This window comes from Copadichromis virginalis, linkage group LG6, assembly GCF_057382275.1.
Source record: "Copadichromis virginalis isolate Kocher_CV1m ecotype Utaka linkage group LG6, C_Virginalis_male_GT1.1, whole genome shotgun sequence".
NCBI classification, from domain to species: Eukaryota; Metazoa; Chordata; class Actinopteri; order Cichliformes; family Cichlidae; genus Copadichromis; species Copadichromis virginalis.
This window is the reverse complement of record NC_140623.1, coordinates 40,447,072-40,460,499: the sequence shown is the minus strand read 5'-3', so window position 1 is coordinate 40,460,499 and position 13,428 is coordinate 40,447,072. Positions and strand designations below refer to the sequence as shown.

At 39.3% G+C, this 13,428-nt stretch overlaps 1 protein-coding gene across 1 annotated transcript in view; it reads right to left on the bottom strand.

The window, feature by feature from the left end:
• The window catches only part of dnah6 (dynein, axonemal, heavy chain 6), a 53,737-nt gene extending 41,269 nt beyond the window's left edge, over nucleotides 1–12,468 (bottom strand). The window contains exons 1-19 of the mRNA XM_085460432.1: nucleotides 12,069–12,468; nucleotides 11,857–11,933; nucleotides 8,673–8,743; nucleotides 8,341–8,523; nucleotides 7,293–7,442; nucleotides 6,363–6,701; nucleotides 6,090–6,224; nucleotides 5,873–5,966; nucleotides 4,801–4,861; nucleotides 4,408–4,594; nucleotides 4,186–4,287; nucleotides 3,996–4,103; nucleotides 3,745–3,831; nucleotides 3,539–3,659; nucleotides 2,365–2,516; nucleotides 2,044–2,196; nucleotides 1,669–1,920; nucleotides 1,409–1,537; nucleotides 1,134–1,247 (exon numbers count right to left, since the gene is read on the bottom strand). Coding sequence (XP_085316558.1) covers nucleotides 1,134–1,247; nucleotides 1,409–1,537; nucleotides 1,669–1,920; nucleotides 2,044–2,196; nucleotides 2,365–2,516; nucleotides 3,539–3,659; nucleotides 3,745–3,831; nucleotides 3,996–4,103; nucleotides 4,186–4,287; nucleotides 4,408–4,594; nucleotides 4,801–4,861; nucleotides 5,873–5,966; nucleotides 6,090–6,224; nucleotides 6,363–6,701; nucleotides 7,293–7,442; nucleotides 8,341–8,523; nucleotides 8,673–8,743; nucleotides 11,857–11,923 — 2,505 coding nt within the window. The 5' untranslated portion in view covers nucleotides 11,924–11,933; nucleotides 12,069–12,468. The remainder of the gene's footprint in view (nucleotides 1–1,133; nucleotides 1,248–1,408; nucleotides 1,538–1,668; nucleotides 1,921–2,043; nucleotides 2,197–2,364; nucleotides 2,517–3,538; nucleotides 3,660–3,744; nucleotides 3,832–3,995; nucleotides 4,104–4,185; nucleotides 4,288–4,407; nucleotides 4,595–4,800; nucleotides 4,862–5,872; nucleotides 5,967–6,089; nucleotides 6,225–6,362; nucleotides 6,702–7,292; nucleotides 7,443–8,340; nucleotides 8,524–8,672; nucleotides 8,744–11,856; nucleotides 11,934–12,068) is intronic.
• Nucleotides 12,469–13,428: the final 960 nt, after the last annotated feature.

Sequence of the window (13,428 nt, the reverse complement as noted above, 5' to 3'; positions counted from 1 at the left end):
AGAAAGAAAAACAAGCAAAACACCTGGATCACCTGTATGGAGAAAAAAAACAGAAGAGAAAGCAAACAAAAAAAGAGCAACATAATAAAAAACAGCACCATCACAACAAACTAGCTAGCAGTAGATAACAGTAGATACTAAATATTAAACGATATTGTGCAGCACGCAAGATAGACAGCGCACAATGTGCTTTGAGGCAGCAGCCAAGAAAGGTGTAGTCCGCGTCTGTGAACACCTGTGTGCACACCTGTGTGGATCAGCATGCTTGTATTCCAAAGGTTTCTCCATGTAACGATCTGCTAGGGAGTGTGGGGAGCCACAGCCCTGTCCTCCAGGGTATGAGGGTACGGAGCAGAGGCCAGAGGGGGTTGCGGTGGCGTGCCCGCGGGCTCTGCCGGCAGCCAGCTGTGCCAGAGAGGACCGAGCTTCAGGCCCAGAGGCCAGAGGGCATCCCATCCCCCGGAAGGGGCCCAGCTGGGCCACAGGCGCCAGGCCCCGCCAATCGGCCACCAGGAGTGAGCCGGTACATACATGAGCGCCCAGCCCCAGACGACAAGGACCACCAACACACCAACGTCTGAGGGCATCAGCCACCGGCAGGGAGTGTGGTGAGGGGAGATAGGCCTCCGTACTTTAGAGGGCCTGAGATGTACCCAGAGAGGTTGAGTCTAAGACCCAACCTGACATATAGACACAGACGAACAGGCGCACGCGGACACAGACGTGCATTCCCACCCCATATGCACAACCAAATACTCGGCACTCACCCAACGTGTAGACAGACACAAATAGACACTGCACAGATAGTCGCACTCCCCAAACATACTCTATATCCCAGGTCCAGGTACCCCCGCCCTCAGAGGGGCAAGCCGCACCTAGACCCAGGAGATGTAACCCTTCTCTCTGGGGTGGAGGCAAGCGGACCACCTCCTTATCTGCAGTAGCAGGGAGGCCCCGCATCCCAGACCCCAATCTGACGGCCAGCACCTCCTCCCAGCCCCCCAGCCCTGACGGCTAACAGAACCGGGGTGAGTGAAGACCCCAAACCTCCCTGCACCCACTCACAAATTGAGCAGGTGGTGAAAGAATTACTTTCAGTGCTGTAGATATAGAATTAAACGTTTGCACCTCACCTGCTGCCATCCGTTCTGTAAAGGGTCCCATTGCTCCAGAGAGGTCCAGAGCAACTGCTTTAGCTTGAACATTGCCGTCAGCTGCTCCAGTGACTCAAATTTGGTCACCTCCATCTTTATTAATTAAAAACAGAGAATGGGAGAGTAAGTTGTTTTCAGGTGGTCAGAAGTTTGGCTTTCAAAATTAAAGTAACAACTTTTTTTTAGCACACATTGAAACTGTTATGGCCTGATCTAATTTCTATGAAATATGTTTACATTGAAAGAAGAAATACCTTGAATTTCTTCTGGTAGGCTATGCAGGAGGATGCTTTGGCCTGTAGCTTTTCTATGGAAATCTTGATCTCCCTCAACAGCAGATGCACTTGTGATGAATCAGCATTGATGTCTAGAATTTGTGGATCCTACACATTGAAATCCACAAGTTTTTAATTATACCAAATGTATTTTGTTTTTTTTTAATTGTCCATTAGTTAGCATTATTAAAAAGAAAAATAACAACAAAATTAAAAACAAAGTCATCATCTTTTTATACCTGCAATTTAAGCTGGATTTTCATGTCCTCCTGTTTGATTTCCTTTATATCCTTCTGCAAGCAGCTGCAAAACTTTTCCATAGTACCATTCCGCTGTAGCACTGCCTTTAGCATGACAGAGCTTAACGACTCAATAAAGGGTTCCAGTGCGGCAAACTTCACAAGATCTTCTGGTGGTGTGGGAACTGAGTACATGTTGATCAGATCGTACATTTTGGATACTGATTTCTGCTCTTCTTTTATTTCTATAATCTAGCAAAACAAAAAATTGAAATATGGAGTCAAGTAAAGCAGAGAAAGGAAGCTGAGGAAAAAGAAAACAAGCTGCTGTTTTATTGGTTTATCGGATTTAATTATTAAACAGGAGCGTCTCACCCTCTCCTGAATCTCATCCACAAATGTGAGAAAGTCAGCCAGCTGAGCTGTAGTAGAAGGACTGAAACCTAGTTTAACTTCGGCCTCACAAACTTCCGTCACTATGGCGTCTACTTTCCTCTTAGCGAGTTGGGTGAGCATGTGATTGATGACCTTAAATCACATTTTATGGTCAAAAACATTTCCAAATGTTTCCAAAACAATCAAGAGTAAAATTTAGATGAAAAACAAAAAACAAAATAATAATGGGAAAAAAAATACATTTTAGTGGACTAACTTATTGAGTGTATTGCATGCATGTGCAGATAGGCTAATCCTAACCTCCAGATTTCGGAGGGAAGATGACACAAGCTTCTCTTTGAGCTGTCCTTTGTCCACAACCAGTAAACCAAGATGTGTCCTCTGCTGAATACCCGCGGCTTCCTTTTGCTGTGTGGGGTATAACTTGAGCGCTTTTTGAAAGAAGGATAAATCTGTGAGATAAAATCAAGAATTATCAGCAAAAAAGGAAATAACATGTATCTTGTGGTTTCTTTGCTTTTTGTAAACAAACCACAAGAACAATAAGTTAACAAGTAAAACTTATTAACTTATTATTCTTCGTGACTTTATTTTATTTTCTCCTATTCAGAAACATGTCCAATATCCCCATTTTGCTTTTTTAGACCGAACGTTTTCCCAAGAATATTAAAAGCATTTATAATGTAAGGTGTTCTAAAATAAACATAACAACCATCAAACTAAGAATGAAAAAAATGTTTTAAAAAATCAATATAGTATAGGCTACAACAATTGATTGACCCTGTACTGTTACCTAAACCTACAGTGATAAGAAAGATTCCATGTCATATCCATATCATTACGTACACTGACTTTTACTTGTAGACTCTGCCAAACTTGTAAAGAACAATTTAATTTGCTGAGAACAATCAAACTGTGGGGTCTATGATCCAAGCTATGATCTAAGATATAGAGGCTTCAACAGAGAGTGGAATGAATATGCTAAAACAAAATATTGCTGCAAACTGACTGCTGGCTACAAGAAGAGAATAATAATTTTCTTAATGGAGTAGAAATAATAATATGTAATGGTCTCTGAAGGTATGTGAATTTGGTGACAGCTTGAAGTATTAAAAGACAAAATGAAATATGTTTTGTAAGGACACAATTGAAATCACACTGAGTCATATGGATCCTGTCTGGGCAGTAAACTATAAAACATTTCCATAACAAAAAAACGCATTAAAGAAAAGCAGCAGGCCAAGAAAGGACCGAAAGGACCAATGCAAAAGTTAAATAAATATTAAAAAGCATATTATGAGGGAGGACATTTGTCATATTTCAACGATACACCCAGTGACAACACATGAATGTGCTGTTTTTAAGTGTCCAACTATCTGACAAATAAAACCTTTATCTTTTCAAAACAAAGACAAAAAACACAGAAATTTACAGAAAGCTCTAACAGTGTTGATGCTGATGTACTGCACATTACCTTGATCCTGTCCCTGCAGTGCATCCAGATCCAAACTTTCATTCTCCTTGTAGATTCTCAGAAAGTGCTCAAACATGTGTGAGTACACGTTTGCAGCAGCAAATACAATCTGGAATGACCTCTGAAGGAGAAAAATACATCACCTCAGTTCAAAGCTATCAGGACGCCATGAGACCGTAGGAAAACAACACAGTAAAAACACTGACCTGGATGCTTTGCTTTAAACTTTGCAGGTAGACGTCATTGTTTAGGATAACTTTCAAAGAGGGTGCATTTTCATATTTATTTACCACCTTCCAGAAACATATAAAACATTCAAATAAAATCCCATATTAATTGCAAATTAAAATTCAACATAACCATAATACTTCAATCATATCAAAAAATCTGACAATTTTAAGTATAAATATGAGGCAGGTTGAAAATATGTTGAAATAGATTGAAGAACGTCACTAACCTCACCCCTTTGAGGTTCAATCACTGAATTAAAAATAGGATCTTTAGTAAGATCCTTAACTGACGTCACCATGTTCTCAAAATGCTTGATAAAATCTGCAACAGTCTCCTGTAGGAAACAGAAACATAATGTTGATGGGTATTTTCTGATTAGAAACAAAAAAACTATACAGTGTAAAAACTAATCATACCCAGAAGTTCTCTTCAGAGGGTTTATAAGTCAAGCTGTTTGTGTCCAGGATCAACTCAGACATGAATACAGGATGGAATTGAGGAGCTTCTGACTCAATAGTCTGATGAAGATACATATATTGGCATAAACAAGAATGTGTTCTCTTGACATCTCGATTTCTCATGGCTACAAAAATAAATGCAATATTTTTACAGTTACTTGTACTGAATAATTCCCCTACCTTTTCATCCATCTCTTTTTCAGTACAGTCAGTGGCAGCGTCTGAGTCAAGGGTCCAGCTTTGAATGATGGCATTGCTGGGTGTTGGACCTGCCTGCACTTGCAGGAGAGTCAGTATTTCATCCACTGCAATCACTGCACAGCTGTGCAAGGTGGTGATAACCAAATAGTCAACAAGTCGAACAAAGCTGGGCAGGTAAGAAACAAAGACATCGTTAGTGTGACAGATGTGCTTGAGCCATGATTATCTGTTCTGTATTTTTGCCATTTTGCTTATTTACTTATGTGAGTGTTTTGTTATTAAAACAAAAAAGTACAGTATGCTTAATATACAAATCAATACAGAAAACATATTACATTTTGGGAAGCAAAGACAGAAATAAAATGCACCCACTGGATGACGTGGTTGAAGAAAAAAGACATGTTGGTCCCTGATGCGTTCTTCTTTTCTTGTTCTGTGACAAACCGAGCATGAACAGGCTTTGAACTTTGTGATCTACATCTGGATATACAAATCAACTTTCTCTATTGTGTCAAGACTATCTCTGCAACCTACATCCCCACAGCGCAGCATGGATACTCTTTAAGTACCTATAATGCGTGTAGTGTGCGTAACATCAGCATGTCTGCTTAAATTGTAAGAAGAGAGCTGGTCACCCCGACCTCTTCAGAAATGGCTGTTGTCTCCCCCTACACAAACTAGTGAAAAGCTTGGGTGCTTCACCAACCTGCTGTCGTAGCCATTTTTGCCACGTGAAATCTGGCCAGTTAGAGGAAAAGTCAGGCTGCTTTCATTCATCCTACCCAACTCACCAGACAGTTACAAAAAAACATTGTGCTGTTGGAAATTGCTACCTGACTCTCAGAGTCACATTTCAACAGTCGCAGCGACAGAAAACTGCATCACACCCATAGTTTTTAGAACCTGTATAACATTAAGTATATGACGTGTGATTGTTACCCAAATTACTCCAGCACATTTCCCAGACAGAATATGGCTAGCCCAGTGGACGACACCTATTTAAGTTGTGGAATAAATATGCCTATAGAGGGTGGCCATGGTAAGTGTGTGTATTACTTAGGCCCAGACCGTGCCCATGTGGCTAGCAGGGGTCTAGCCTAATGCCTGAACTGCCTGAACAGCTGCATATGCTTGGTTTTCTCATGGTGTCTTACAGAGTCCACTGAAGGAAGTCTTTGAATTATACAGAGTCCATATAAGCCTATGGACACATGGAGTTCATATGGACTCTTACATATGAAATATGTAAGACAGAGAGATGAAAGAGAACAGTTGGTTACATTGTAACCCAGATTCTCAGAGTGAAGAGACTATCTCTCCAGTTCCAACCTGCTCAGAAAGGTCTTCAAGCCAAGGTTAACCTATGTGGCTTATATAGCCACAGTGGCAATTAGTTCGTGGCCACCAGCATGTGTCTTAAACAGTATCCACATCATGTACGCACCAACACGAGCTTTAGCATCCATCAAGTAGCGGCCACAGGTATAAACTGTCTCCTCCTTTACTAGTTCATGAAACCCCTTCAGGTCGCTGTATGCCTGATAATAAGAAAGAAAGCAATAATGTAATAATAACCTTATAACCAATGTAATGAAACAGACAATATCAGTATATACATACACATACACATATATATATGAAAAGTTCTTATACAACTGCACCTCTTGTAGTTGTTTGATCTTACTGTCCTGGAATTCCTGCAGTGTGTATGCATACTTTTTCTTCACGTGACAGAAGCCTGTTTCAATAAGTTGGCAGCACATTTTCCTAATATCCATCAGTGCAGGACTTAGATTCTGATTAACATAGACAAATGTAAAGAACATGATAAAAGAACCACACTTTTATTAAAATCTGTATAATTCAAAGACTTTCTCTCTCTGAAAATATTTAGAGCTCACTAAAAACAGACTTCAGTTTGTACATACACATACCGGGATGACAATAAACAAATTTTTTTGTAGTGACTCCCTGGCCAAAGTCATCTTGTTGGCACGAACATTTCTGTGCCAGACATAGAAAGGTTTCCATAGTCTGTAGCGTGCAAAGAAGGGGATGCATCGCAGCTTGCATACGTTCTTTTCCCAGCGGTTCACAATTAGCAATCCTGCATCATCACCATCAGACTCCGAAATCACAGTTTGACTGTCAGTCAAAACAAAGTCAGTACTGTGGTACTCATTAAGTTGAGATTTGGAAGTATAGTCCCACTGTATATAACTCTTAATGGGAAGCCTTGGGAAAGGGGGGGTTGACATCACACCCTTTAAGGGCTGAGGAAAGAAGAGAGAAGTTAAGTTTTCCAGTTATAGTGGCAATTATGACAGAAAATTGCTTTAGACATATTTTGGAACTACCTATTCACTGTACACTATAGATATTGTTTACTGATGTACTACAGCACTATATTGCTTTTTAATGTAAAATATGCTACCATTATTACAAATTCCTCAAACAAGCTTTATTTGTCACCTACACAATCATACAGAGTACGATACGCAGTGAAATGTTTCGCGTCTGAGCTGCTGACAGGCTGCAGAAGTAGCCACACCATTCCAGGGCTTGGTTTTTAGCATGGGGGGTCTAACCAGGACCCTTACTTAATGGATACTGGGTGGGAATCGAACTTCCGACTCCCACTCCAAAGGTGTGTAGTGTTACCGCTACATTATCAAGCTGCCTGAATATGTCAAGGGACCTCTTTTATGATACAGTATTTACTTTAACTAACTTTAACTTATAAATACTAGACTAGAGTACTTTCTGTACTGTGTGTGCAATGCTTGCGACATCAGACAAGGGCTGGTCACACAATATTTTAAAGGGCAAGCTTTTTTAAAATCATACCTATTGACTTCTCATACCTGTTGGACATTTTTAGTGGATGGCAGAGGAGGTAGGTGGACAGCTTCATGGTGCCTTTGTTTCAGATCTTTTGGTGTGGATGACTGCTCAGAGGCTTTTAAGTGTTGGAGACTCGGTTTCTTAGGTCTCACAAGCCTCTTTGGCACAACCTACATTAAAGGTAAGCAAAAAACTGCATAAGCTCATAACAGTTTGATTCTTTTATGGATGTGAAAAGATTTATAACGATAGCTTGACTAACTTCCTAAAGAAAATGCAGTGTGAATGCTGAAAGCTGAATGGTTTGAGTTGAACTGCTGTAATTATTGAATTATTTAAGGAACATGTTGAAGCTGTTGAAATATACTAAATCATTCCAAAGTGCAGAACTGGTGAAAGCCAAAGTTTGCACACAAAAATGTAGAAGAATGAGTGTTAATATTTCATCTGGATTTGATTAAAAAAACTCAAAGCGTGTACTGCTAAATATATAAACACTGGCAGCCACCAGAATAACCCCTCAGCCTCCTAGTAGATGCAGCTATGACATACATCCTCAGTGACTTCCTTTTCAGTTATTGCATTCACATGATTTCATAAAATAGGGCATGTTTATGCCTTTATTGGATAGCTCAGCAGTGAAAACAAACTGGGGGACAGGAACGTGGGGAGACAGAGGGCGAAGACACCCATCAAAGGCCCAATGGTTGGACTTGTTCTTGCGCCACTACACTCTGGCTATGTGGAATATGGTCACCTGTGGCCCCTTGTGCAGACAATGCAATTCCAAAAAGTGAAGCAATGCATAGTTGGATACAGTTTTAGCCTAGAAACCAGGCAGAATGAATCCCTTAAACCCTTAATCCCAGGTGAATATTTGATAGTTTTGAGACGTTTACATTATCACTGTAAGAGGCACCTTCTAAAAAAAAACCCCCAAACAAACCAAACTAAATAAATTGTACAACACAGTATTAAGCAACAAATTGCCACAAATGCTGATGTAGCAAATATGATACAAATTAAAGCTCATAGTAGGCTTTTTTCATACATATTATCGTCTAATACCTGTTGGTCAGTGGCATCTTTAGAGGATGGCTGAGAAGTTAGGTCGATAACTTCACGGCGCCGTTGCTCCAGACTTTTAGATGACTGTGGCTCTGTGTACCAACCTGGAAAAATCATCTCTTCGCGAGCTTTTAAATGTAGAACACTGGGCTCGTTTCGTTTTACACATCTCTTCAACACACCCTACATTTAAGGAAAGCAAAAGACATGCAAAAGCCCCTATCATTTCATTTATTTTATGGATAAGCAAAAACTCCTATGGATGACACTGGGTATACAGTAAACTGGATCTCATACCATCTACCATTTGAACTTAATAAGCCAAGTCTCACCTGGGGATCTCTGAATGGAGGCTTTGGTGGGTCAGGGGGCTTCTGTAGTTCAGGAAGCTTTTGCAGCAGCTCTGTGACAGTATCAAGTAGAAACCAAACTTATTCCTAACATTTGCAAAAGAGGTTGACTACCCGAGACTTACTGGTTATATGTCACTCACTATAATTTTAAAGACATAAAGGCCTAGATGACCTCTAATTTCCTGTTTCTAAATTCAGATAGAAATCTTAGAAATGGTGTCTAACCAGATTCTTACTCTGGATGGCATTACCTGGGCTCCAGTAACACTGGGAGGAATCTTGAAGTTTTGACCAGGAAATGTCCTTCAATGTGCATATTAAGCAAATATGTAGGACTGCTTTCTTGCATTTACGCAAGATCCCTTTAATTAAAAACATTCTTGCTCAGGGTGATGCTGAAAAATTACTTCATGCATTTATTACTTCTAGGCTGAACTATTGTAATTAATTTGATGCGGAGACTCCCGCAACACTACACAAGCAAAAGTAATGAGAAACAACTTTATTCAGTGACCAACTGACCAACTGATTTTTTAACTACATTTTTCCATCATCTTCCTCTTTTAATGTTCCTGTACTTATATTTACTTTTAAATTTTATCTTTTTTTATTCTTTATATTAACTTATTTGCATCTTTCTGTGTAATTTTGAGTATGTATTACGTTAAGACATGTGGGGATTTTTTCCCTCCCCTTTTAATCTTTAATGGTTTAGTCCAGAATCGAAGGCTGTGACTTGGGCTGTGACTTAACTAAATGACCAATACCACCTCGTTAAATGTCAGTTGGTCAGCTGGTTTATTTGTGAAGGTTTAATTATCCATTTGAAATTGTTTTCTGTTTCCTGGCTTTTACTTAAACACAAACTGTTTTACATTTTACAATGACCCTCATGAAGGCTACAAGCCGAAATGTGTTGGTCACTTAATAAAGTTGTTTCTCATTACTTTTAAGTGTTGCTGGAGTCTCTGCGTCATTAGATCCTTATCTTCTCCATGCAGTAGGTGTAGTTGTGCCAGAAATATTTGTTACTATTGTAATTCATTAACTAAAAGCTTTGAAACCCCTTCAGTTGATCCAAAATGCTATAGTGAGAGTACTGACAGGCACTAGAGAGATTAAGCATATTTCTCCTGCATTAGCTTCTCTTCATTGGCTCCCTGTTAAATTGAGAATTTAATTTAAACTCCTTCTGATCACATACAAGGTCTTGAATAATCACGCCCCATCTTATCTTAAAGACATCATAGGACCATAGGACTTTGCTGTCAGACTGGTTGTTTACTTGTAGGTTTCTAGGATATTTAAAAGTAAAACAGGAGACTAGCCTTTTAGACCTTTAAGGCTTTTAGACCCTTTTATTATGGAACCAGCTCCCAGTTTGGATTCAGGACACAGACACCCTCTTTACTCTTAAGATTAGACTTAAAAACTGTAATTTATTTTTGCAATGCATATGTTTAGCGCTGGATCATGTGACCCTGAAGCCTGCTTAGTTATACTGCAATAGACCAAGGCTGCTGGGGGCTTCCTACAATGCACTTAGTGTTTCTTCTTCATTCACCTTATTTAAATACACCACTCTGCATTTATTCATTGGTTATTATTGTCTCTCTTCCACAGCCCGTGTTTTGTCCTGTCTCACTCCCCACACTCTCACACTCTTGATGGCTGCCCCTCCCTGAGCCTGGTCATGCCGGAGGTTTCTTCCTGTTAAATGGGGAGTTTACCTTCCTACTGTCGCCAAGTGTTTGCGCTCAAGGATTCGTCTGATTGTTGGGGTTTTCTCTGTACAATATACTAGTGATGGGATTTCCGGCTCTTTTTAGAGATCCGGCTCTTTCGGTTCGGCTCACTAAAAAGAGCCGGCTCTTTCGGCTCCGAACCGGCTCTTCAGGTTGTTTTGTTGCTTTAATTAATTTATTATTAACAATACTATAAAATTATGCACAAAAGGAATTACTAACATAAAAACAAGTGGTTTTATTTATATATGTTTATATATAAATATATGCGGTGGCCCCTAGAGACAAAACACGTACAAACTCCAAAACACATTTCTAGCATGAACTGAACTTCCAAAGCAGAGCTACTAGATCACTTAAATTACACAATTGAAAGCATGTGTGTATTGTTTGTGTATTTATACACAGGCACTCATATATATATTCAAATAATTTAAAAAAAAGTTCATTTACCTGTTATTACCACACACCAAATCCGGTCGTTGGTACTTGCTGGCTTGTGTAGCCACAAGATAACAAAGGCTCAACACTGCGCCCAGCATCCTGGAGCACTTCTGTTCTCTTTTGTACGTGTTTTGAGTTTTTATGTGCTTCTGAGTTTTTATATGCTTCTGAGTTTTTACGTGCTTCGGAGTTTGTACGTGTTTTTACGTGTTTTGGAGTTTTTACGTGTTTTGGAGTTTGTACGTGTTTTTACGTGTTTTGGAGTTTGTACATGCTTCAGAGTTCGTACGTGATTTGAAGTTTGTATGTGCTTTGTCTCTAGGGGCCACCGTAAATATACTTTTATTTATTCACTCCACATAAAATGTAATAAATAAATCATCTAATACAAAAATCAACTATTCACATTTCAAGTTTTAACTATTTAAATTTTCAGCTTTTTCCTTTCACAAATTTAAAGTGAAAAAAACACAAAACACTGCAAACCACAACACAATTAAATATAAATTATAATATGAAAACTAAAAGAACATGCATATTCTCTGTCATATGGACCTGCATGAATAAACTTTCTCAATCCTTTATCATCTGCAACCGAAAATAGTTGTGGATGATTACTATACCTTTCTAATGTTGTTGTCCCTGCCTCTCTTTCTCTCTCTCTGGCTCTGTTCCTGTGCTACTGAGTGTAACTACCGCCCCTCCCCCCTCTGCCCAGCGTAAAGCACAAGGCTCGCGTGCAGAGTGAAGCGGAAAAAAAGTGCGAGAGAGAGGCTGAGAGAAAGAAAAAAAAAAACCCCACGTGACGGCTCGCGATAAGGAGCCGGCTCGCGTCGTTCACGTCAAAGAGTCGGCTCTAAGAGCCATTTCGTTCGCGAACGACCCATCACTACAATATACAGCGTCTTGAGGCGACGGTTGTTGTGATTTGGCGCTGTATGAACACAAATGAACAGAATAATGGATGTACCCACCTGGGGAGCCACTAGCACTTCTTTGGGCAGGGAGGATCGGCTGCGCGCCCCTCGTAGTTGAGTCCATATTCTCGTCCCTGAGAGAGTAAAAGGACAAGAGGACAGGAAGTGCAAAAAGCAAGTGCACAGTGTGATGCAACTAGCTAAAGTCACGTACTTAAAACGCTGGAAAACGTCGAAGCGAACTGACAGTTGGCCTGTACTGAACCTACCGTTAAGTTAGAAAACGTTTTCAACTTCGTTGATGCCTGATGACAGTGTTGTGATTGCAGTCACCTTGTATTTAAGCAGGCTATCGAATCAAATATTCAGCACCAGAATATCTTATTGTTCTCTCAAAATAATAATTAAACTGCCTTAGTGTTTAGAGCTTTGTCAAACTAGCTACAAAGCGCTGTACCGTCACCGAATGAGGTTTACGGTCTCCTAGCAACAAAATTATTTCCCAGCATGCAACGCAGCCTAACGTCCCTTGTTTGGCATTTTACTACAAACACAGCCCTCGAGTGAAAGTGGTCTATATGCAGTTATTGCAAGCATCCGTGTAATTTGTATGAGACTACAGGGTGTCAGCGCTCCACACGTTCATCTTCTTCCACAGCTGAGCAAAACAAAAGAGTTTCATCCCCTTAACAGGCATATAACAGCTAAGAGTTAAATGAAATATACAGTAAAAGGCAGTAAAAACAACGTTTATGTCCCATTATGTCTGGCAAAATTTGGAAAACGGAATTCAACGGAATATAAATATCCTAATTTATTACGCAAAATGTAATTGGAATTGAGGTGTCCTTCTTATCATACTGACATCATGAGACTATTGTACTAGTCCTTTACAGGGATCATCTGCTGGCAGCTTGTCATACTGCATATGTCAGTTAGATATACACTGAGTAAACCACAAATATCTCAGTGTTAAATCTTTTACTTTTTTAAAGCATCTAAAAGTACTAAGGGACATATGGTGGAATTATAATTTTCCATTACCACAAATATAATTATTTTCCCAGACTGTTGTTCATAGATGCAAGCTTTGCATTTCACAATCATCAGTGAATCTTCACAATATCAGTGCAATTCATTCGTTTCTAAACGAACTCAGTTTGTTTCAGTTCTAGGTTCATTCTATACATATTTACTAAGCACAGGACATATTATTCTTATATATGCATTATGTGAAAAAAAAATCATTTAAAAAAATCATAAAATATCATTTTAGAGCTCATATAATCGAAAGCATCTGCCGAACCCTTAAAATAATAGCTGTGCAGTTATTTAAAGTTTGGATCTCGACATAGGAGAAACCAAACAGCCACTCCATCACATTTTACATTACTCAGAAATACTCTCCTTGTTATTCAAACATCCAACTCTTAACTCATAAAACGATATGTTCTACACATCGAAATAAAGACATCATATAATTAATAATTAGGATATCATAAATGCAGCTGACATCACTAATGTGTCCAATGTTTTGGCATTTCCATTGTCTTTAAGGGAACTCAATACAAGGATCTGACACAAATAATATACATTCAAATGATAATGAAATAGCCCTTTAAACTGAAC